Source organism: Scatophagus argus, chromosome 13, assembly GCF_020382885.2.
Source record: "Scatophagus argus isolate fScaArg1 chromosome 13, fScaArg1.pri, whole genome shotgun sequence".
NCBI lineage: Eukaryota > Metazoa > Chordata > Actinopteri > Scatophagidae > Scatophagus > Scatophagus argus.
The window spans coordinates 13,882,657-13,908,504 of NC_058505.1; the positions used below are offsets into that span (position 1 = coordinate 13,882,657).

General features: G+C 41.9%; 1 protein-coding gene across 10 annotated transcripts in view; it reads right to left on the bottom strand.

The window, feature by feature from the left end:
• LOC124069122 (receptor-type tyrosine-protein phosphatase S-like) overlaps positions 1-25,848 on the bottom strand; it is a 64,397-nt gene that overhangs the window by 12,871 nt on the left and 25,678 nt on the right. For 4 of the 10 annotated variants that reach the window (XM_046407908.1, XM_046407907.1, XM_046407905.1 and 1 more), the window contains exons 5-20: positions 23,816-24,004; positions 15,936-16,046; positions 11,831-11,845; positions 10,193-10,462; positions 9,482-9,861; positions 8,099-8,300; positions 6,674-6,810; positions 6,304-6,448; positions 3,955-4,272; positions 3,614-3,807; positions 3,445-3,471; positions 3,077-3,194; positions 2,218-2,880; positions 1,360-1,454; positions 365-618; positions 10-97 (exon numbers count right to left, since the gene is read on the bottom strand). In XM_046407908.1, coding sequence (XP_046263864.1) covers positions 10-97; positions 365-618; positions 1,360-1,454; positions 2,218-2,880; positions 3,077-3,194; positions 3,445-3,471; positions 3,614-3,807; positions 3,955-4,272; positions 6,304-6,448; positions 6,674-6,810; positions 8,099-8,300; positions 9,482-9,861; positions 10,193-10,462; positions 11,831-11,845; positions 15,936-16,046; positions 23,816-24,004 — 3,206 coding nt within the window. The remainder of the gene's footprint in view (positions 1-9; positions 98-364; positions 619-1,359; positions 1,455-2,217; positions 2,881-3,076; positions 3,195-3,444; positions 3,472-3,613; positions 3,808-3,954; positions 4,273-6,303; positions 6,449-6,673; positions 6,811-8,098; positions 8,301-9,481; positions 9,862-10,192; positions 10,463-11,830; positions 11,846-15,935; positions 16,047-23,815; positions 24,005-25,848) is intronic. The other 6 variants (XM_046407913.1, XM_046407910.1, XM_046407909.1 and 3 more) reach the window with 3 other exon arrangements.

Genomic DNA, 25,848 nt, shown 5'->3' on the forward strand with positions numbered 1-25,848 from the left:
GGTTCTCACCTCCTCTAGGTCCATTTCATCTGGGCTTTTGAGGTGTCTGATGACGCCGCGGGCTCTCCTCAGCGGAACCACAACAACATAAACATTCCTGTGGGAACAGAGGAGGACACACAACATAACACCAGATGCACTGATACAGTAGCGTTTGTCTCAAACTGTTTTCACATTTCCTGGCCAACTTGTTGTTTGAAACACCACGTCTTTAACATCTTGTCAGTCAGGATATGCTGTCATTATGCCCCACATTTTCAGAAACTGTAATTATTTTACCTGAGCAAGCAAGTCGCACTGTCTAAAAAAGCCATGACGACTATTTCAGACACTGCAACAACATCTGAAACTCTTTCAGTCTTACTTGATAGGAGTGCGATTCTCCAGAGATGGCAGGATTATGGTGACTGTGGTCTCAGTGTCACGGGTGTGGTCAATCTCGGGGCGGCGGATGGTGATTGGCGGGGAGGTCTTGGCAGAGATGCGGTGGCGAAGGCCTCCCATGTTGCCTTCTGGAGCAGTGATTTTAAAGTCATAGGTGGTGTCAGGCTGAAGGTTTGGGATGACTGCCTTTCTCAGACGAGCGTCCACCTCCATCTTCTGCCGGTTATACTCCACCTGGAGGATGGGAGAAGTTGAGTGAATTTAGAATAACAGGTGAAAAGAAAATATGTTTCTTTATATTCAGCATCCTAATGATATCCTATGGCACTCAAATGTGTTAATACCCTGCTCCCTTTTGACAGTGGTCTGGCTAAATTAACACAAATTTTCATTGCTCACTCAAACCCTAACCCTAATGTTGGAGTTTAATTTGAAGATTAAATTTAACGACACTATCCTAATTTCATATTTGAAGTATTATATAAGCTTTAGCTCACTAATTAACACTTTGTTTCTTGTTTGTCTGATCCATCCAAAGAATGAAGTGTAAACCGACAATTCACCATTTCATGTGGGTGTTAGCTACAGGACTATTACCAGAGACCGCAGCAAGTTATTGATCTAAGCCAAGAAATAGTCCATAAAACCCCCATAAAACAGTGAACTGACATTTTTACACTTAAGTTTATGGATGAATTAAATAAAAAAGGAAAAGTCTTAATTAGAGAGTTTTAGAGGGGGTGCTCAAGGAACTTTGTAACTTTCCATTGTACTGTTCCATAAAATTTTCCAAAAGGCAGCATCCCACAGTTGAAATAGTGAGCGCTAAAGATTAAAACAGAATACATAAAGTCAAGTAATATGAGATATTATAATCATAAGCAACTGGAAAATGTTACAACATATTACATTATATTATCTTACAAACTTCGTTTTAGTATGTATTATCATACATGCACCAGCCAATGGACTTACAGTGAAGCGGTAGGGGTTGCTACTCTCTGGAAACTCCCAGGTCAGAAGTACACTGGTTTTAGTGGCCAGATTGACTGAAAAATTTCTTGGCACATCTGAAAAGCAAACAAACAAAGAAAAAAAACAAAACATAGAATCACTTGTTCTAAAGGATTTTATTCCAATCAGCAGCTCTTCTGCTTTCCCACCACAAAACCTGCAAAATTGAAAGACACATCAGTCATGTCAGTTACTGGGAGAAGAATATGATGGTTAGGAGGATGGGCAGGTGATGAGGAGAGTGGATGGCAAGAGTAATAAGTCCAAATAACAGACAGACCGGCTGCAGGAATGTGACATGCCACATTCTCAGAGTGTAAGATTGTGTTTGTTAGACTCAGAATTCAGCATGTCAGCAAAGGCTTTGGAAAAGGTGGAGGTGGAGGTCTATCAGATAAAAAAAAAAAGCTTACCTGCAGATACAGCACCAGACGCCAGTTCTCACTGTAATTCAGACTGAGCACTTACCTTCTATATTAGATACTGTAGATGCAAGCCCTGTGTTGGCTTTTACCTGAGGGTCTGTGATAAGCAGTGCTCTTGAAGCAAACATCCATTAACAGCCCGCTTCCACTGGTGGTGAAGGGTAGGTGATGAAGGTATAAGTGAGTGAGTGGAGGAGATTGAGGGAGTAGCCGTGTTCCCCTGGACAGTTCTCAGCCTCTCTGAGGTGCACAGGTAAATGGCTAACCTGTAAGAACTGGCCCAGACTTCATTTAGTTTAGTGTTTTGGAGTGATATCCACATTAAGGGGAGACGTGAAGCTGAACCAGTGCTTAGCAGATGAAGGGTGTTCCTGAGGCCTGACGCCAGCCCTACCTGTTTCAAAGGCCAGGGTTCGGCTCATCAGAGGTGGGCTGAAGGGGCCTGGCCCTGCCTTGTTGTGGGCTCTGAGCTGCACCTCGTAAGCTGTGCTGTGATTGAGGCCCAGGATGGTGTAGCTGGACTCGCTCGCTGGTAACATGATCAACCTTGGGGGAGGTGGGGGGGCTGGTAAGGCTGAAGCGCCAGGACCAGCAGAGGGTTTGGGACCCACAGCCTCTTTGTATGCTATTGTGTACTCTGTGATGACACCGTTGCACTCCTCTGGAGCAGGGGGCAGCCAGGAGAGCTGGAGGGAGCAGCATGTGGCATTAACGAAGTCAGATATTTTGGGGGATCCCAAGGGTGGGAACATGGGAACCGTTATTTCCTGCTGCGCTGCATCTCCGTAGCCTGCTCGGCTCTTTGCAGAGAGGACAAAGATGTAGGAGGAGCCCGGGGAGAGGTTTCTGACAGTGAAGTTTTTCTCACGGCTTGTGAAATCCACTGTGGTGTCTAAAGACGTATTCTTCAGGCCAAACTGTAGGCGGTAGCCCTGGATTTCCACTGGGGCCCCACGGCTATCAGAGCCTGACTCAGAGCACTCCAGCGGAGGAGCCCACCGCACAACCACTGATGGATCTGATCCTGGACGCACCCAAAGGGAGGGGGGTCCGGGCACTGCAAACGACAATGTAGGAAGCAGAAAATCAATCGGAATATATATGTGAAAACATATCATGAAATCTTGTACAAGAATTAAAATTGATTTGGCTGTTTATTTACTGCTGGCTCCTGCTGCACCTTACTATAAGATCAATTTTTGAGTATGTTACTAAATCCACTGCACTGAACTGTATACTTGGCATATGCTTACCAATCCCCAGGGTCTGCACCAGCTTGGCTTTGCTGTGTGCTCCATCCCCTTTGGTGGTGTACGCTGCTACTGAGATGGAGTACAAAGTCTCTGCCTTCAGACCTCCTAAAATCAGCTCCTGTGGAGGACACCACGAAAAGCACCATCAAATACTGCTAACTCAGTGTTTTACATACAAGCCAACATACAAGTCTCTTCATTCTGTTCAAATCAAATCAAAATGTTCATATCAGAGGCTAAACAAGTCACAAACTTGATGAAGATTTCATAACTGTTTCCATGGAATGTACTGGATGCATTGAGCTCAAGGTATTACTAGCTCATAGAGTTCATTCATAATGAGAAGAAGATAGGTATTCTGCACCCACATAGTGAGTCGAGTCATCCTCCTCCATCTTATCCCGCAGACGAGACACACCCCGCAGGCAGCCCAGACAGATGAGAGTGAGTCAAAGGACAAAGGGAGAGAGGGTGGATGTTTAATGATAAAATAAATGACTGCCATTTAATCATTTAAATATTCAGCTCTGATGTCACCTGGGACTCATCCAATAAGAGGTCTTTGATCCGCGGAAGGTTTCGTGATTCACTGCTCTCTGCACGGCTGAAATGAACCTGGTAACCACGGATCTGGCCTTGCCGTAACCGTGGCAACACGGACCGCCAGGTGACTCGAAGTGCTGAGGAGTTGAGTGGCTGGACGTCCACTTGACGAGGGGCTGCACCAGGAACTAAGCACGCGCATGCACACCCACACGCGCATACACACACGCACAGACAAAACCGCAGAATTAATTGAGTGACCAACAGTCTAGCAAGTAAATAATCAACTTAACAATCAATACTGCTCAGGTCTGATCTATGGCTCTCACTCTTACCGTCCTCATCAGTTCTGCAAAGGGCAGCTGGGCTGCTGGGTCCTGTCCCCTCTGCAGTGGAGGCTGCCATGGTGATGTTGTACCAGCTCCATTTCTCAAGCCCCTCTAAGACTGTCTGCCCCTGCTGGGCTGGGATAGGAAGCCCCTTCAACTCCTGGCCCTGACCTCCACCTCCTGCCCCAGAAACTCTCTGGTATCTCAGCTCATAACCTGCCAACTCGCCATTCTGGCCCTCCACTGGAGGTGGCCTCCAACTTACTCTCAGTGAAGTGGAGCTGGCACTCTCGCAGGACACACCCTCGGGTGCAGCTGAGGGCTCTGATTGGAGGTAGAAGGAGGGCAATTGTGTTTAGGAGAGACCCAAGAGAATGGGGTTGAAAAAGCAAGAAGGGGGAAAATACAAGCAAAAAGGATGGGAGGTAAGGATAAAAAAAGGAGAAAATAAGAGACTAAGGTAAAGAGATAACACCAGGACACTCAACTTGACTCAGGCATAAAAGGAGGAGCGACCACATAATGTAAAAGTATAATGTTAGGCTTAGAGCCTAATGAAATAAACCAGAGACAGGGTATCGACCCCGAGTGGACAACTTAATTATACGTAAGGAGTATGTGCATCTGATACCCAATGATTACATCTAATCCTCTGGCTGTAGTTAGTGGCATAAAAGGATCCAGATTTCTGAATAAAGAACAGATAGAGTGTTTCACAGATAGAGTGTGTGTGCAGAGGAGCACAGCTCAGTACACAAGAGCACAGACAAATATACACATTTCACAACACCAGCCCCCTCGGTGGCATAATCCTTGAGTCTTCAGGATAATAGAGTGGTCTGAGGCTTTCCACTGCTGACTGGAGGAAGGTCTTGGGCTTCACAGACTGAAGACACAAACAAACTAAAACCAAAATCACACAGCGCAGAAAGGATTTAGGAGGCAGGTAAAAACAAAAAACAGGGAGCCCGAGAGAGAAAGGCACTCAGGCGGATATTGGAAGTCGAACTAGAATGATGAATTTTAGGCAAGAACTGAATCAGAAGTAGGAGGGGGTATTTACTGTAAGAAACACAGTACAGAAAACAAGACATCACCTTCATCATTTCTGAGCTGTAGGTAACACTCACCCTATATGATGTGCCTTAAAGACCACACACACAGAATGGTGAGAATGACTGAGGCGTATGGGCTCGGGAGTGTATAGCATGTCTGCATGTGTGGGAGTGCAATAGTCATAGCTGACAGGTTCAAGTATCTATCCACTCAGCCGTACAGCCACTGTTCTGTTGGCCTCGGGGGACAATCTAGATGTGCACCAAAGCTTGGCGATAACAAAGCACACATAACCTCCCTGGGAAATGAATTCTGCTGCATGAAATAGTCTGCTTATCTGGCACCTTCCCGTTCTTGAACCCACCCGCCCCCTCCTCTTCTTCTGCCACCTCCTCCGGTGTACTTCCTTGGTCTCTCTTTCTTTTTGAGGGTAAATAACTCAAAAACGTTTCACTCACTTCTAAAAATCTGATTGTAAAAACACAGTATGAATCTTTTATGTCAGTTGAGCGACTGTAAATACAAAAACTTACCGTGAAATGGCGCCACGATCTGCAGGACTTAGGACTATTTTCTCGACTACTTTATTAATTCTTTTCCTTGTACCATTTTCTCCTTTATCTCTGCATTTTCTTTCTTCTTCTTCAGAGCAGATAATGAAATGACTTCATATATCATTCAACCTGACTCTCATCAGCCATGTGAATGTGCAGAAAAAGAAGGGAGAAGAGGAGACAAGGGAAAGAATCCAAGTTCAGTGTGGATAAAATACAGGCTGGCCGGCACTTACCTGTCAACACAGCAGGTCAACCAGCATCCTTTAATGCTCCCTGCCACTGGCTGCTAGCCAATAAGTGGCAGACACTTTCGCCCTTTCAAAGACATTAGACACTGACAGAGTGGAAAAAGTGAAAGGAGGGTTTGAAGAAAAGGAAGAGCGAAACATTAATCGGTGCTCCATCTCCATCTGTCATGATGTTTTGGCTGTGTAAGAAAGCGAGAGGCTGAGCAGAGGAAGAAAGGCACAGTCAAACATAGATGGATGGATAGGAGGGGGTGTTGGACAGATGGGTTGATAAACGAGATAGATGGAGATGCGAGGATGATTCTCAGGTTGTAGTGGGTCAGGAGCCGAGGACAATGTACTACAAGCTGTGCATGCAGAGGACAAAATATTTGCATGAGACGTGTACAAGACTCAAACATAATATGATTAACATTCGCAGCATCTCTCTCTGTGTGTGTGTGTGTGGGTGCCTGCAGGTACACGTATATGAACCCAGGCAAACTGAGACGTACTGGCTTGCGACGTCCTCTGCACCAGCTCGTTGGTGAAAGCTCCGATGCCTTTGTTTGAGATGGCGGCCAGGGAGAAGGAGTACTCAGTGTTCGCTTTCAGACCCTCCACAGTGTAAGAATTTCTGGGCCCAAAGGTCAGCTTCTCCTATGAGAGAGAAGAAAGAGGAGCAGAGGACAGGATGAGAGGTGAGAGGAGGGCAGTGAAAAAGAAGACATTAAAGGAGAGTTGGGAGAGAAAAAGAGATGAGGACTGTCACCGGGCGCTGAAGTTAACCTTTGGAACTTTCTTTGTTATCACTTCTCTTCTCCTGTCTTGTTAGGAAATCTACTCAGCTGACAGATTCATAAAAAAGAGAGTAGGAGGTCTTACCAAACTGCCAAACTTGACAGGTTTGTAGAGCAGCTCATAGTTGACAATGCCTTCCTTGGTGTAAGCAGGTTCCCAGGTCAGCTCAATGCTGGTGTCTGTCACTCTACCAACTTTAAACTTCCCTGGTTGGCCTGGGACTGAAGGGGACAGACAGGACAAAACAGTCAGGTCTCTGTTTTATCTGTGTTTAAATATGTACATTTACTTCTTCAGTCTTGTACATTTCGTTTTTTTTTTTTTTTTGTTTTTTTTTACAGGTGACAGGATTCTACACCACTACACTATTATCTGCCAAAGTTAGAACCATGCTGGTTATTTCATATACGCAAAATATTTCCCTGCACCAATCAGAATGTAGCAATAATACTTCTTTAAAATTACTTCTTACAACTCTTAAAACATTCATTTCGACTCTGTTATACTCTATGTTTTTATTTTATTTTAATTTAAATTGTTTAAATAAAATAATAATAATTGCTAATAATAAAAGAAGTGTTATTTTTAGTTTTAGTGATTATATTTTTATTTGAATGCCTACCTCATCATTTTAGTGAATTTCTTGTTTTTCCTGTAAAAGAACTGTCTTTAGAAACACAAATGAAGTGTATTTCTTCCAAATTTTATTAATACAGTCTAATTTAGCTGCAATTGCTGCTTCACAAATACTTGATGTCACAGGGAAATTATTATGGTTCAAAATCAATCCATTATAACCTTACTGAATTTTTCAGGAGATTTGAGGTCATATTGGAATCAAAAGGGAATATGCACTGATTTATGTGCCATAATGTACATCCATTTACCCATAAATCTTCAAATGCATTGCCTTTTTTTGCAGTTTTGACATAATCTTACTTCTTTCATATACTAGAAAATGATAGACTTTTTAGGGACATCTAATGGTGTAGCAGTGCCTCAGACTACTCAAGAATTTAAACCATTAATACCATCAGAGTAATCACCTCTTTGCCCCGCCCATCACATAAAATCTGTGACGGCAGCTGTCGCAGTGACATGAGCAGCATCGAGGTGTGAGGGACATTTTTGTCTGTTAATCCCTGTTTCCTTTGCAGAAGTTTCCACAGTTCTGTTGCAGCAGGTGGAATTTATTCATTTTAAAGACGACACTTTCTGACAGGACAAGCTTAATCGCAAAGCATTTCACAGTGGATTGCCTCACAAACTTCAAATAAGTCACCTGTATAAGCTACTTAACAGTTTGTATACATGCATGCACACAAAAAAATGACTCATTTGTGCTCTGCTGCATGCACACACCCGAAAAATGGCCGCTTCTCTCCTGCAAATGAATAAATGAGGACCTTTACTACTCTGCTATCTATGTTCCGGCATGCGAGTGTGCATCTACCAGTGATTATGTTTAACACACAACACACACACATTCACAGCCAGACACACACTGACCTCCAGGCATGACTTTAACGTGGACCGGGTCTGAAAAGGGTCCGTCCCCTACAGAGGTGAAGGCCAGGACCTGGATGGTGTAGGTCTCTGAGGTCACCAGGTTCTGAATGGTGGTGATGATACTGTCCTGGACGTTGTGTATCTGCCACTCATTCATTGGCCTGGATGGGTCCATGGTGTAGTACACACGGTAGCCTTTCACCTAGAGCAGAGGAACAGGGAGATTGGGGGGGGTGGGGGGGGGTGGATTTTAAGCTCAGTCCATAGTAATCCGTAATACCATCTTTCAACAAAGGTCATCATCTATGAATGAGTTTTCACTCTAGTCCAGATGGCCCAGTGGATTTGTTGGTTCAGTGTTTCAGAGGACATTGTCACAAGGTGATGTCCTCACATCACCGGAGCTCTTGTGCAGTTGACCATAATAAATAAATCTCACTCTAAGGTTGACAAAACCAGTTCCAATACAAGCAGAGGATGTCCTCATATTGTCCTCCTCCTATGGGATTTGTTTATGGGCAGTTCAGAGTGTAATCCTGCTGCCATGCCATTGCCCTAACCCTCCACCTCTGCTGTTATTACTCTTTAATATCTCTAATCCCCATATGCACTCAATTCAGTCTAGCACTTTTATGAACCTACTGCACAGTTAGGTAGGCTAGAAAAAGAAATAGGCCTCAAGTGGGAGCGCTCTTAACTTAGAGAGGACAGTCCAATTACCTTTTCTTTCTTTAGAGGGTTAGGGAAGTAGCAAGGGAGTTACAGGAGAGAAATCACCAGCAAGACACAATCCCTGCAAAGGGTATGAATCTGCACACTGGAGTAAAACTCCCAATGGTGAGTTTTATTCAGGCTTTATCATTTTAACCTCGTGCAACTTTGAAATGTTGTCAGCGCGTACTAAGTGAGGGCAAATGCAATGTCAGGTTTTGTGAATGCACATACTCTGTCTTGCACCGGCACTTCGTGCTGCACTGTTTTCAGATGATTTTTCTTCTAACAATTTAGCAGCATGTCAACTAAAAGACTAGAATGTGTCTTTTAATCAGTCACTTTATATGTCCCCAAAAGACATACAGAAATGTGAAATATTAAAAGAACGAGTAAGTAGTTAAATACTCAGTGGGTATATGCACTGAATGTTACCTATTTTCTCACACTATTTAAGAAATGGCAGTAGGTGTTTTGTTTAATTGGTTAAAACCTGAAGCTCAGAATGTAGGGCAGGAATACTTTCTTCCGCAACTTTCTGTTACACAGAGCAGACAGTTTTTTATTGCAGACATTTACCACAGTATTTAGAATATAAAGAAAGGAAAACCAGCTGATGAAGGAATGTAAGTTTTCTAAGACTGAAACAGGCTGTTTCTGTCCTCATCCCACCTGTCCATTTGGTTCCTCCGGTTCCTCCCAACGGACCATGACCGTGTTCTGTGAAATAATGTGGGCCTGGACGTTTCGAGGTGGGCTGGCCGGAGCCTGCTCTCCTGTACGGGCCTCCACCCGCGGAGAGGAGGGCCCCTGGCCGATGCTATTGAAGGCTGACACTCTGATTTCATATTCGGTGTTGGGGTACAGTCCCCCGATGCTGTAGCGGGTGGTGGTGATGCTGTCCACCGTCTCATACTTGCTTTCCGGCCCCTTGGCTCGGTACTGGATAATGTAGTATGAGACAGGGTCTGGGTTTCCAGAGTCCCAGGTAATGGTCACACTGGTGGCGGTCGTCTCAGTGACTATGGGTGTACCAGGAGGCTTTGGCAAAGCTGAGGATTAGAGGAGGGAGTTTAATGTATTATTAATTACTGTGCATTATTAATTGGGTTTTAATCATTCTGTAATGCTGTACACATACATATATAAAATACTGTAAGATAATTACAATAAGGGATATATTAAATGTCCTCCCACACTGTCATGAGTCAGTGATGATGTGCCTTAATCACGCGATAAATGGTAAATTACAGAGAAAACTCTCTCCATGTGCATACATTTGGAAATACAAACAGAAACCCAGTCAAACTGAGGCTGTTTTCCACACTCTTCTCTGTCTCTAAGAGTCATAGTGATTAAGCCTGTGATTAAAGCGTCTCTTACTCTTTACTAAGACCTGAGCAGTGGCCTCGATGATACCCAGGCTGCTCATGGCCACACAGGTGTAGTTTGCAGACTCCCGGACACCATTGAGCTCCAGCACATTCCGTCCAAGCGGCATTTCATCTTCAGGTGTCAGGTCCTCGCTGCCCAGCATCCACTTGACGTAGGGCATTGGCGAACCCACGGCCACACAGGTGATATTGATGCTCCCTCCAGGCATGATCTCATGGTTGGAGGGGAGGATGGAGAAACGAGGGGGCACACGGCGCACTGGGAAAGGAGGAGAGTCGGGGTAGAAAGGAAAGGGGATTTCAGGGTAAGGTGGGAGGGGGGGAGAAAAGTGGGGAAGGGAGTGAGGAGAAGAAAGGCGGAGAAAAAGAAGGAGGAGGGTGAGGGAGAATCAGAGAGAGAGAGAGAGAATAGGCAGAGAAGCAAGGCAGAGAGCAAGTTTGAGATCGAGAGAGAAAGTGAGGACAAGAAAGATAAAAAGAAAGAAAAAGAGAAAGAGGAGAGGTAACAGGAAGGGGGAGAATGAACTTCAGGGTTTTTACAGAAAATTACAAAGGGATATTTCAAGTTTAGTCCCAATTACTTTATGGCACTGATGATTTCAACAGAAAGACACAAATCTTGTGTTGAGCTCAACCAATCAAAGTGAGCTGCCTACTCAAAATAATAGTGTGACAAACTCTTGAGTATCATTTCAACCAGGACATGACACCTATAGTCAGTTTCTCTCTTATGAAAGCAGTTTTCTTATTGGTTATCAATCTTTAAAGCTGTAAAAATAACTGATTCAGTTTTTCTTTTTATTATAGTTGTATAACTATTATGGTCCCCCTCTAAGTAATGACTAGACATGTTAAACTTCCATAAACTTCAGTGGAAAACTTAACTTCTTTGCCTTGAGGTGCTTCTGCACTAGATGGGCTTTTTTTTTAGAGAGAGTGTATGCATCATGGGGGCCGATCAATAGGCCCTACCTGCTATTCGTGTCCCCACGAGAAGAACAAGTTAAGTGGCAAGTTATATCCAATACTGCATCTGTTAGAGCTTGGTTGACTATATATTAGGAAAAGATGCATCGAGAGACTGAACTCATAGGTCACTTGCATGCCTGGGCGACTCAAGAGGGATAAAATGGTGGAGGAACACAAAGAAGAGAACGAAGAACTGAAGACTGAGAGGGAGAGAGAAGAGAGACAAGACAGACAGAGGGACATAAGAAATGATAGAGAGAGAGAGAAAGACAGAGACAGAAAGGAAGAAAAAGAGAGAGAGAGAGAAAGAAAGAAAGAAAGAAAGAAAGAAAGAAAGAGAGACAGCTCTGCTTCTCTTCCAGACAATGACAGGCAATGTAGCAAAGGACAGCCACATTGTACAACAAGATACTGTACAATACATAGAATTCATAACTGATACAGTGTGTAGTCAAATGAAATTGGAAATATGGACAGAAGTGGGTTGTGGGTAGAACCCAATAAGGTGTTGTGGCAATTACAGAGTGATCATTGGACACATTAAGTAAAGAACACCAAGACAGCATGAAAGAGGCAGAACGGGAAAGAACGAGTGCGACCAAAAAGAGAGATATGTGAGGTAGTATGTGCATGTTTATAAGTTAATAAACTTATGTACATGTGTCTGTCGCTCCTACACATCAGGGTGCAGACAGAATGCAGAAGAAGAAGAAGAAGAGAAAAAAAAGGGGGGAGGGAGAGGAGGGAAAAAGACAGGGAAGTGGAGATAAAGAGAGGATTAGAAGTGGGTTTAGGGGAAGGAGGGAAAAAGGGGGGACGAAAAGAGGAGCGAGGAAGAAGAAAACACATGGATCTATTTAAAAACACGGCTATATACCAGAGTCAGGCCCATTCAGAAAGTATAGGTGCTTCAAAAGTAAGAAAAAGAAAGACTAGTAGAGGCTGGATTTAGAAGGAACAGAGAAAAAGAGGATACCCCAGGGGTCACAAGACAGGAAACAGAAAGAGACAGAGAGTAACGGACAAACATCTCTGCATGGGAGGAGAGAATGAAAGGGAAGGCAGACACAGAGAGCAGAAACATTGTTGAAAAACTCAACTAAACACTAGGAAGCTTATACAATAAAATATGAATGTGAGAGGCAACACTTGTTCTATTCTACTAAATTAAAATAGACTGAAACAAAAAAGTTACTGTAAAAAACCCTACAGTGGCAAAATTAAGAGAGCCTACGTTATCTTTAGATGACCTAAAAAACCTAAAGTAATTCTAAATGAAATGCACAATAAAATAAAAGACAAATATGGGTAAATTTGCTGCACAACCTCCACTCCTTAACGAGTAACATCATTACTTGGAATCTTCATTGGCCACACCCCCCTACTCAAAGAATCTAGAGACAATTGGATAGAAGTTAACATCTTTGCATGATTTCAACAAATTAAAAAAAAAAAAAAAATGCCGTGATGTCACTATCATTTCATGAGTAACAGAAAAAGTGCAAAGCATTTGGAACACTTGTTTTTTAAAAAAAAGAAGCCTGAAGATACCCAGAATTGGATACAGTTGAAGACACAAAAGAGACAAAAAGACAAAAACAGGTAGATATGTTAGAAAACAGACACGATTAGGCAGGCATCTCCTCATCTGTGCATGCTGGAGAGAGACAGACAGACATCCAGACGGACAGACAGACAGCATCCATGACAGCACCATGCACAAGACAGACAGAGCAGGTGCAATGCCGCATGACATGACTCTTTGAGTTTCAGTCATTAGTTATTTTCTACCAATTAATATGGCAAAAAATCAATAACTAAATAAATGAAAATAATTAAAAATGAAATAACTAAAAGACAATTAATCAAGCGTATGGATTAGTCTGGTAATATGTGCAACGGCAGGGTGAAAATGAAGAGTTAAGATGATTGTTTAGTGATCAGAAACATGACTTCAGCAACAACACTATATCAAAAAAAAGAAAGAAAAGAAAAAGAAAAATTAGTCAGGACCAGAGACAAAAGGCTGAAAAACCCACTGCAAAGACACAGCTGAGTACTTTACAATAAAGTGAGCTCATAACAAGGGATAATCCCTCACATGCTCACAGAGCCTCTAGCTTAAAGTTAATCGAGCCGGGACGCATGATTCCCCTCCATTTTCTATACAGTTTTGCGAGAGCCAGGAGCTTCAATCTTTATTAGTGGGAGCTATCATTAGTCCCGTCCTCTGCAGGGAGTCTGGAGGCTACAGGCTGGGGAGACCTTGGCACAGCTATAAGGATTACCGCTGTATCTCAGCACTGCTGTATGTCCGTTCAGCACCGTCACTGAGCTGACATTTACGCAGCACCAGCCAATGTGTCTCAAGGACAAGGCTTTCATTAACCACTGTAGTAAGAGGGAATCGTTAATATCCCCCTCGATATTTATGTGAATAGATATGATTAATTTCAAATGTCAGTCAGAAGAAGTGTATCTGAGTGCTTGGTGAAGATAGCAACAGTCAGCAAGATACAGCACAGGCTATACTACAGTGGAGACGGCATATTACACAACCTGTAAATATTGTCTACTCATGATCACTTTGGCCATTTAATTATGCAAAATGTGTAAGTTTTTCATAAAATATGGCTACAAGTGGCCATAACAGAATAAATGCTAAATGCTAAAGAATAGCATAACAGTAACAAGTCATAAAATCAGTGAACTGCCGTAGTAATGTCAGTGGCATTACAGAATCTAGCTAACACATGGTAAAGCTGGTTAAAATTAGCTGCCAGAAGCTACTGGTCATACCTGAACAAGTAAATCTAATCAGTAAAACCCCTGAGAGTACTGACTACAGCGAGGCGGATTTTTATTGCTTAGTAATTAAACTTTAATTTGTAGGAGGGTGAATGTGTTATTTATATAGTATAACTGTATCAAAAGTAAAAGCTTGACTACAAAGCCCTCTCACAAGGCACTACAGTTCCCTGTGAGAGCTACAATTAACTCTTATATATCGTATTATTATATTATAATTGCTGAAGCAGTCATGTATAACATTTTACAGCTGTAAGTGGTTGAGGTTGAGTTAATTTTCACTATTTTATATGCATGGGTGTTGGCTAACCTTGACCAGTGCATCATCCTATAATTTGCATGTAAAATCTTAATTTGTTTTAACTTTGTAGCAGTCAAATAAATACAGAAAAGTAACATATTTCCTTCTCAATTGTTGTGGAGAACAGTACAACTTCAATAAAGGACAACTACCACAGGCTATATGGCGGTTCTCTCACCATCCTGATGTTATGAATCTGGCGAAATAACTGATGCTTCTCTTACAAACCTGCTCGTACACGTATAAGTTCAAAACAGAAGGCCATGAGCAAGCACGAAAAACAGAAGGGAGAACGAAAACGGCATGACTGCAAGTGCAAGATTTCTGCTCAATGCAAGGAGTGCAGAACTGGAGAAGAGATGACATGGGAGCTGAGACACAGCATTACACGTGAGGATACAAGACATGACAAGACAGCAAGTTCAATAATATCTATCCGAGCATATCAGCAGGCGTGAACACACACTGTGCCATGCTCCTGTGTCAGTCCGTCAGTCACCAGACATGCAAGCGGTGCTCCTTTCTCTTTCTCTTTCACTCCTTCCATGCAAACATCGCCACTTTTCAATCTTCCAATTCTTGGGTCTCCATGACAACAAGATCATACCATGCAGAAAACATTGATCGGGGAGTGAAGGCAATACCAAGGATTCTGCACACAAGGTCTCACAATGCAGTCAATGCACTCTGCTGCGTAGGCAGACCACTTCATCATCGCAGCAGCTTTAGAGAAATCAACTCTCTACATTTTGGAGAGAAAATCATTTCACTTCAAATCTACTTTGCTGGCCTTTGAATGTTTTTTTTTTCTTTTTTGTTTCTCTCTGTTTCAATAAGTGAAGCTTTCTGAAACAAAGGAGTAACAAAAGAAAAGAAAGAGCACACCAACCTTCTCGAAGCTCTGAGGGATGGAAGGGGGTTGATGCAGAACACAATGACGTGAAGGGGGAGAGAGAGAACGGGGAAACACAGAGAGAATAAAAACGGCCAGCGCAAAGCCACTCGCTCCACACAGGCACACGTGCGTGCGTGTGCACACACACAAATACACACCACTCATCAACACACACACATCACATACACACCTCTCCGATAAATCTGCACTTGTAAAACTTGTAAATCTGAACAATGGTTGTGGTCTTTCAGCCATAAGCCGGTGAAACATCAGCACCCACAGTCTAATGAGTCAGTTAAACAAAGATCATGTGGGTGTCAAATGGTTCCATTTAACATATTCACAAATTTAAATTTTATCCATACTGTTTATATTCCAATTGCATTCAAATTGTCATATCAAATCTGTGCATCTTATGTGTGTGCTTCCTCTTAATCTGCCTCTTGTACAGAAACCATTTTAATAGACAAATCAGTGATGTTTCCATGCAGTTAAACCAAGGTGTGTTCCCATCCTCATGTTCAATTGCATTCTACTATAGGGGATCACACCAAGGTTTAAGGGTGGTAGTGAAAAATACCAAACAACAGGGTCAACATATATTGTAGACAATGGATGGGTTAGTAATACTTGTTTAAGAGCACAGTTATGGAAAGTAAATAGCTTCATTCATATGGAAGGCACCTTAATTGTAGTGATTTCTGCATTTGATTTTGCATGTGTGAGCATGTGCACATGTGTTCTCTATTCAGGTCCTACCTCGCACATATAGGTTGGCGGGAGAGGAGTAGCGCACGCCTTGAGAGTTGGTGGCCACACACTCGTACTTCCCTTGGTCTGTTTCCTCGCTGTTCTCAATCTGCAGTGCTCCTGCAAGACAGAGAACAAAAGAGACAAAGAGAGAGAGAGAGAATGGAAGAAAGATGTTTAGATGTGTTTGCAGAAAATGTTTCTGTGGCTGTCTGCTTGGCTTTGCATCCTCTCTCCTTTTCATCTGGAGCTGTTTGTCTGCTTTGTCTGTTTCTGTTATATTTTGACCCTGGGGTATCCTCTCTTCTATTACTTCAACACCCAATAAAATCAGCTTTGTTGTTATATCCGTGAGGCACCATCTGAATGGGCCATGCTCTCATACACCTTCAGCTGTTTTTTTTTTTTCCGCAAGAAAACCTTGAATTTTCCTCCTCTCCTCCTATAAAAAGAACAGAAACTGCAACACATTCAAAAATCTGAAATTTCTTCCAAAAAGTTTGGAACTCAAAAACAAGTCTCAAAATGACTTTTTATAAACTTAGATGACACTTAAAGGAACTTTTGTTGAATGCGTCTTTACAAGCTTGAGGTTCCTCTCCTACAGCGGGCTCACTGCTGCCATGAAGAAAGCCTGTTTCTACCTTAGCAGTTAACTGGCAGCAGCTACACAGCTTTACCCCACGGCAACAACCTGACGATGATCTTTACCGCCTCAATTTTTTTATCCTCCTACCCTGATCCCACTGTGGTAAACACTGTCTCTCTAAACGTGCTATAATTATACACAGCGCTCGTCAGGTATTCTTTTGTTTCTTTTGCTTCACAGGGTGCTATTCTTACTGCTTTTTATTTTATTTTTATTTTTTTATTTTTTTGCTAACAGCCGTTTGAATTACTAGGAGTGAGTTTTTTTCTCTTTCAGAATGCTCTGTCACATCAATCTCAAACTGACTTTGACATGAAGCCTGAGAAGGAAGCACAAAACCATGGATTGCACTCTGCTGCAGGAGGAGAGGAAAAAGATACAACTCAAAACGCATATGACACACACACACACACACACACGGGTGAAGACTTGCTTTAAGGTTAGGCTGAGGTGTGTGCGTTTGTTTGTACACCTTGCTAGTATCAGGTCGGACCCATTTTTGTTTGAAGAACTGCCTTAATTCTTTGTGGTACAAATTCAACAAGGTGCTGGAAAAATTCCTCAGAGATTTTGGTCCCCACTGACGTGATAGTTGCTCCAGATTTGTCAGCTGCACATCCATGATGAGAATCTCCCATTCCACCATATATCAAAAGTGCTCTACTGGATTGAGATCTGGTGACTATGAAGGCCATTTGAGTACAGTGACCTCATTGTCATGTTCAATAAAACCAGTCTGAGATGATTGGAGTCTTGTGCCATGGCGAGTTATCTTGTTGGAAGTAGCCATGAGAAGATGGCCAGCAACAATACCCTGCTAGGCTGTGGTGTTTAGATGATACTCCATTGGGGCTAAAGGGCCCAAAATGTGCCAAGAAAATATCTCCCACACTACTACACCACCACCAGCCTGTTGATTTCAAGGCAGGATGGATCCATGCTTTTATGTTGTTTAGGTCAAATTCTGACCCCAACATTCGAGTGTTGTAGCAGAAATCGAAGCTCATCAGACCAGGAAACGTTTTCTTATCTTCTAGCGTCCAATTCTGGAGAGGCTGTGCAGATTCTTCTCCTCAGTTTCCTGTTCTTAGCTGAAAAGAGTGGCACCAAGTGTGGTTTTCTACTGCTGAAGCCCATCTGCTTTAAGGTTCAACATACTGCGTGTTCAGAGATGGTCATCTGCAAACCTTGGTTGTAACGATTGTTTTTCTATTATGTCAAACCAGTTTGGCCATTCTCTTCTGAGCTTGGGCATTCAAGGCATTTTCACCCAGAACACTGTCACTCACTGGATATTTTTTATTTTTCATACCATTCTCTGCAAATCCTCGAGATGACTGTGCATGAAATCAGCAGATCAACAGTTTCTGAGATACTCAGACCAGCCAACAACCAACAACCGTGCCTACGTGCATAGAGCTTCCTCACACAAACTATAATCACATGAAGCTCAACATCAGAAAAAATCACTGAGCTTGTGGTGGACTGCTGCTGTACGTCTATTAGTGTGTAAGAGAAGCAAACAAACAAAAAACAATAATAATTCATGTCTATGTTCACATGTTTTGTCAAAAAAGCAGATTTTGATTGAACACAAAGAAGCCAATTCTAAAATATGGATGGAAAAGTTTTTACAGAAAATTATAATGTCACACAAGTTGATGGTTTTATCCTGTTAGACATTTCTGTGAAAGTTGGTCATAATTCAAGTTTCTAATTCTTGGATTATGGCCAATAACATATTTTGTGTCTGTGTTGTGTGTTTGTTTTGTCTCGGTGACCTTGAACTTTGACCGTTGATCCTCGAGCCTGAGTGGATGTTTGTGCCAGATGTAATGAAATTCCCTCCAAGCTTTCCTGAGATATCGTGTTCATAAAAATGAATCAGATGAACGTACAACTGGAAAACATAATGCCTCCAGCCATGGCCATCGCCAGTGTGGAGAGATGAAAAAGCAAAAAAGAAACCTCAAAATAACTAGTAGCTAGTAACAGCTAGTAAATGAAGCTTCTTTACTTCTTTACGTAAAATCTTTCATCAATCATATTGTAATTTTTGCAGTAACTATAGCTGTCCAAAATTTTAATGAGTAAAATATTACCGTCTGACATGTACTATAGCAGTATCTATAGCAGTATGTACTATAGAAGTACAAAGTACTTCCACTTTAGTACAAAAGTACAAAAGTAGCATAAAATAGAAAAAAAAAGTAAAGCTGCAAATATGAGTTTATTGATCAATTAGTTAAAAGGCAGAAAATTAATTGACAACCATTTCGGTAATTGATTAATTGTTTTCATTCTCTGGGTCTCTGGGTCTTTCAGTTCTATTTCAATGTAAGCTGATTAACTTTAGGCTTTGGACAGCTGATCAGACAAAACGAGAAAAATGTTACCCTGGATTCTGGAGAAATCAGTTTTCTGACTTTTGCAGAACAAGTGATTAAATCGAGTAATTAAGAAAGTATTAGGTGGGTTAGAAAATTTTAATAATCACTTTAGTTGCAACAGTATGCTTGAGGAAAGTAAAATGCCTCAAAATTAATCTTAATAGTCAAGTTAATGTATTTACTGGTCACTCTGCACCACTGCAGACACATACAGGTGGTGTGTTATCCTAAAGGCGAGAAAAGCTTTTAATGATTAAATCTTAAAAACCTGGCCAGTTAAACACTAAAAGGCTCCACAGAGACAGTTTGTGAGTCTGTGTGTGATTGTTCAAACTACACCACAGCTGATCAGTGCACCCAGAAGTTTAAACAACATGTTTTTTGAAACATCAGAGAAGAGAACCTTTGTCAGGCTCGCACAGCTGGGGCACAAGTGTGCGATTTGTGTGTTTGTGTAATGTTTAGTGAGCTGAGGCCCTGCTAGCTGGAGCTGTCACCCACGTGTTTCTGTCTTCTGCATTAGCTACATGAAAGAAAAAACAGTTCGTGCTCTCCTCTTTCTATCCATTTTTTTCCATCTCTCACTCCCCTGCAGTAAAGGGAAGAGCTGAGAGACAAACAGGATAAATTATCTGGTTTCTCCAACCTCCTCCTGAACCTCCTCTCCAGAATACGGCAGAGACAGAAGGAGAAGTGAGAGAAAGACAGAGTGGAGGAGATATGGAGCTGGACAGGTTTAGCTCTGCAAAGAAGAACCCATCTGACAGCTAGAAGAAGCTCATATGGCTAACCATCAACGCAAATTTGAAATCAGAAACTGAAATCTTCTTTTATGCAAAATGTGCGGTTACTAAACATGCCATTCTGTGTGTGCATAGAAAGATCACTCCATAAATACATGTAGACACGGCGTGGATGGATAACTGGACTTAATGACAGTCAGTGGGGAAAAACAGAACAAAAATCTGTAAAAAGAGAAAATGAGAGATAACAGATAAGACGAGGAAGAGGGAGGCAGTTTGTTAGTGAGTCTGGAAGCTGCTGACAGACCCAGAATGAGATGTGACTTCAGTAAATTGAGCTGCTGTGAAATCGTGGACGGTGTATTATGTCTGCTGGGCAGAGACTCAGCCGATCGGATGACAGCAGATACTGCTAACCCGATAGCTCTGCCAGAACATCCAGTCAAACTGATCACCTGGACTCCAAGTCTTTGGCTGGGTGAGATGTTAACTTTTAACTGAGACTGTAAAACAGTAAAGACAGGTGGTCGCTATTTTTACCAAAACAAATTTACTTATCACAGTTTAAAAATAAACAAGCTGGGATGAAACAAGCTTGTTTGCATATTACTTCAATCATGTTTTTTCTAAAATTGTGAAAGGCATTTTTAAAAATTTCTGGCAGCGTACACTTAATAATCAATTTAAATGGTTTTTAAAATAATCACCAGATTATTAGATAATGAAAATAATATTTATGCTTATTGTTGTCCTATATCAGAATCAACATCAGAATGAGAATACATTATTGATCCCTGGGGGACGCTGAGTTCCTTACAAAATGTATCCATATCTCAATTTATACTACATCCATAATCATACATCCATGAAAACTAGGCAACTATAACAAATCCCAGTATAAACAACATTTAACTCCACATTTCTATCAGTCCAGAAACATGATTTGTAAGTGTTTGTCTATCTCACCGTTTTAAGAAAAAAAAAAAAAAAATCCTAGATCTTCCACAAAAACGAATCATTGTTGCTTGGCTATTGTCCTAATTTGTCACCAAATCTGTCTTTGAGATATCCTGCTGACTAACAGACAGGCAAATAAACAGGACCAAAAATAACTGCCGTGGCTGTGGTATTTATTGATGCACAGGCCGAGTCAGTCCTGATGGGAGAGCCAGGCTTCAATAAAAAAAAAAAAACAAAACAACAGTCATAAGCTATTTTGAAAGATGCCTGTAATGTGAAAAAACTGTATTTGTGTGTTTGTCTGGTCGCTCAAAATATCACAGGTGTACTGGGTAGACGATTTAAAGAAACTAAACTATGTCTTTCTGTGTTCTCTTTTTGCTTCAGATAAACGTGACTCAAACCATGACCATTACCATTACCATAAGCACAACCTTTGATCAGATCATAGCTCATAGCCAAGACAGATCCATTCATTACCCAGCAGTCAACCTCAGGGTCCATATTGCACACCATCTGTTAGAGTGTAGGTCTACGAAGGTTGTTAAGTGCTAAGGTAAACTCTCCAGAACTCAGTCCCAAATGTCAGCAATAGACAGATAGCTTGTCATGGTTCTCCTCACGCACATCTAAACTGGTGCTGCAGATGGCTTGAAAAAATAGATGGATGCCTGGGCTGAGGTATAAAGATGTCATGAGAAGTTCAGCTCTATAGTGCGCCATATATTTCTACCCTCAGGAAACCAATGGTGTGTTTATGCAGGTTTTAGGTGTATACGCACAATGCTGACTGTCAGTGGCCACCTTTTGGACAGTTACCTGCAGTAGTAGGACACCACAGCTGATGGCAGATGATGGATACTTGTGGGCTTTGAAATGGCTAAGAGTCATCTTTTGTGGGATTTGAGTGCAGTCCTTCTCAATGTCATTTTTCATCCTGACCCATATGGGCCATAAAAACATTTCCAAGACCCAACAGGGAAAGAAAAGGAAAGACGAAGAAAAAAAAACGGTTGTGGCCCAAAACAGATCTCTGGCTGAATTCCAACAAGAGCTGGCAGCTATCCACTAAATCAGAAGCATTGCTTGGAAGGTGCACCCATTAAACAGATTTTAAAGGAGTGTTTCATCCATAACACATCTTGGTACTATTCTGTGTCTGCACCAGGTGTAATTGATTTCCTCCAAGTCATTTCATTGCAATGTTTGGTTCATTATACAATGCATTTTGTTGCTCAGCTTTGTGATGCTTCTGGTGATTTGAAATCCTATTAAACCCTGCGGTGAATATCACTGAGCCATTTGTCTTGCTACTGTTTCATTGATGTGATATGTGGCCTAACGTTCTGTACCGGTGAATCAGTGTCATGTCTCTGTGTGACACCCTACAGGGCACAAAATGAGCCTCAGAGCAGAGAAAGTGAAACTTATTATAATAGATAGTTAAATTATTGACAATTTTAGGGTTATCTTGTATACTTAAACACACTGTGCTTGCTATGAGAGAAAGTAGTAAACAAAAACTATTGTTTCAAGACGCATGGAGCAGTTAAGAGAATGTGATAATTTCTGAAATTGTTCATTCAAAGTCTTATGAGTCATATGAAAGTCGTATGAAATACATGTGATCTCATGAGTTGTGTGCTTTTTCACTGGACTTGCAGCTGATAGTGTTGTTGAAGATCTGAGCTTCTTGGCTCAGGAGAGGATTTTTCTCCCCCATTGCTTCTCTGCTATGTCCTCTAAATTGTACTTCTTGCCTGGGACATGTAGCTTGGCATAATATAAGGTGTATGTCACAATCACAATCAGAAAAAAAGTGTTTCTGGTTTTGTCAGAGTTTTCAACTGACTCACATAATTAGCATTAATTAGCTAGCTAGCTACAACTAAAAGCTGCTAAAAGTTACAGTTGTCATTACAACCAGAAATGTGAGCTTTTGTCAGATTCTGTGTGAAATCAGAGACCCACTCTTTCAAAAATGACTAAGAATCTCAAGTCGTAAATCTGACACTGCTGAGTAGCAACAGTAACTAAATTAGAAAGTGAAAGTTTGAGAGTCTTACATTCGTTCAAACAGCGTCATGGCAAACTCTGCAAATGGAGATGCAGACACAAGGTTGACAGAGGGCACTAGTGATCAGTGAAGGATATTGGCTGACAGCAGGGAGCTATCTGGGTTGGCAGGACGGAGGAGCACAGAGAGAATATGGATGAAGCAACAACAAAATGGTTTCGCCTCACCGTCACTTTCATTCCCCCTGAGGACAACCGAGCGAGAATGGCTGAGAAAATATGCGCCTGCCTACTCCAAGAGACACTGTATCATCTATATAGAAGAGCATAAACAAAGCTGAACAAACTGTCTTTAATGCAAGATGTGATTCTTCTGTATTCACCCCTCGATCTGCCTGAACACACACACACTCTATCCCCCTCTCTAGCAGCACAGGAAAGCTTCTCTCCCTCTTTTCCCTATTAATGTCTCTGGCAAAGTGATCTTACATGCAGTGAGTCCAGACACTCAGCTCATTTCACACAATTTCAGACTGGGCAGGTCAAAAGGTGTCATGACCATCAGTTAAGCATATAATGTAAAAACTCCAATTTTTGTGTCTATTGATTTTGAGATCTGAGAAAAGAGAATTATGGCTGTTTTCGGGTAGATCGATTATTATATTAAGAATATATTGTATTTCAAAGTGGATTTAACTTATAATTATGTGAACTTTTTCAGCCTACTTGTAAGAAGTGCATATGAAGCCAAGCATTTTTTTTCAATCCAGTGCTCCCATGTTTTTGACCTTTAAACAGCCCACAATGGGAGGAGATTTGTGCCTTTAAAGTGACATCTTTTCATAATCTTTTCTCCCAAATGTTAATAAAAACAGCATTTTTTTTCTTAGCTTAATGACGGCACAATTATCCTTTACGAAACTGGCTTTAAAAAGGTTCTACACCCCCAAAGGATGTAGATAAACTCTGAGAGGAGCGTGTAATCCCTCAATCATAATTAAAACACGATAATCACCAAATTTAGAGCAAGAGGGATTTTACCTGATAACAATGTAAGCATTAGATGCACTGCTTGTTTGTTTACTTTTTTCCTAATTAAATAACCTGACAACAACTCATTGTCCATCTCACCTGATTTGAGCTGTTTGATGCGAAACTGACTGGTGCTTGGGTCGACAGGCAGGAAGTCTTTGAACCAGGAGATCTCTGGGTCAGGGTTACCGCTGGCGGCGCACAGCATGGTGGCAGTCCTCGTCCGTTCCACCACCTTCAGCTGGGGACCCATGTCTATACTGGGGAAGCCAAATGGCAACAGGTCCTCTGAAAGGATGCGGAGAAAGAACGAAATCATTCGGTGCTTCTTAGGCCCTGCTGTACTTTAAACTGTAGGAACGAACAAACATGAAGCATTGGACAAACTGATATGATATGTTGTTGTTATGATGATGTTAAATGAAAAGTTAAGTAATCAGCTTTTGAAAGGGGAACATGGATATCTGGATCAGATTTCATGGTGATCCAAACAATAGTTGGATTTTTCATTTTACTCAAAGCCACAAATGTCCACCTCATGGTGGTCCCAGAGAAAAGCATCAGAGGATCCTCAGAGTCTTCAGGATTAAATTGTGGACAGCTAACCATCCAACTGACTGCCATCCTGAGAGCCATTCCTCTAGCATGTCTTTAAACTGATTTTTTGGTGCACTTGGGACAATGATCAACAAATGTGTGTACTTTTTTTGTTTTTTGTTTTTTTTTTTTTGGAGGGGGGGGGGGCAGTTTTTTTTAGAAAACACAAACAACTGGTTTATCTACCATCACAGAGCAGAATCACCCTTACAATGCATTCCTTACTTTCCGTTTTCTGTGGTGAAACATTAGTCTCTCTCTCTCTCTCTCACACACACACACACACACACACAGTGATGTGGGAGCCAATGTTCCCCCACTTTTAACATCTGCAGACCCTTGAAAGTAGAGATACTGGAGAGGACAGCGGAGCCACTATACCCTTCCTCATCAAAGCCCTGTGTTCGTTCATACACTGAGCTTGTCATTAGGTGATCTAGCAGGCGGGCAGAAACACAGCTAGGCCTTTAGCGTGTGTGTGTGTGTGTGTGTGTGACAGGCTGTTTCTACAGGAGTATAAACATACCGCCCAGTCAGCAGGAGTTACTTAAGTGGCGACAAATGCACACACACACACACACACACACACACACACGTATAACCACAACCAGACACGTACATACACATACAGTGCACTCCTAACCTATGAATGCAGGTGTTTGGTGGCGGTGGCAGTGGCAGTGAACTGTGAGTTTTCCATGGTGTGGCTCTGTGTTGGTAATGATTCCTGTCTAATAACTATGCAGAGAGCCGCTCAGAAACAGCAGCAGCAATTAGAAGCTGGGATCAAGAGAACGGGCAGGGCACTGGGGGTAATAAGGACTTGTTAGCAGTAATTGTTAAAATGTACCAACGATTAGAGAGGCCAATCTGGGATGTGTCTGGAAATGTCTGATTATGTTGGGGGGGCAATGGATAAGTGTGCATGTGTGTGTTCCTTGTGCATGTGCACATATTTGTTTCTATAGCTATGTTTTTATTATCATCTTTGAAGATTTGTGTGACGTGTGAAAGAATGTACAGAGACAGGAAAATGTACAGGAAAATGAGGATGTGTGCACGGTGAAAAGTAGTTGCTTCCCATTTCACACACATGCAAACACATTCACATACACTTTCTCTGGTGAATGAGATTAAGCAGCTCGGTGACAACAGTCCAGATGGCCAGACACGTAATCAAGCATCGATCAGCCTTCCTGCTTCCTCCTCTCCTTACCCTTTTAACCGTTCTATCTCTCTCACACATACACGCAGACACCTCCCCCATACCTGGAACTATAATTATATATTCCACTTTGCTACAGCAGCAAAGCAATTACCAAGATGGCAATTTCCTCGGCTAATAAATCAAAGCCACAGGAGCCTCTTGATTGTCAAGCACAACAAAACCCCCTAAAAGTTAACTAGCTCAAAACAAGCATCACTGACATATCCAGAGCCAAACACAGTCCGAGATGCAGAGCGTAGCCACATAAGCGGCCTGTGTGTTTTTCCTCTGCTCCTCTCCTCCTCCGAGCCCCCCTGCTACCTAACCA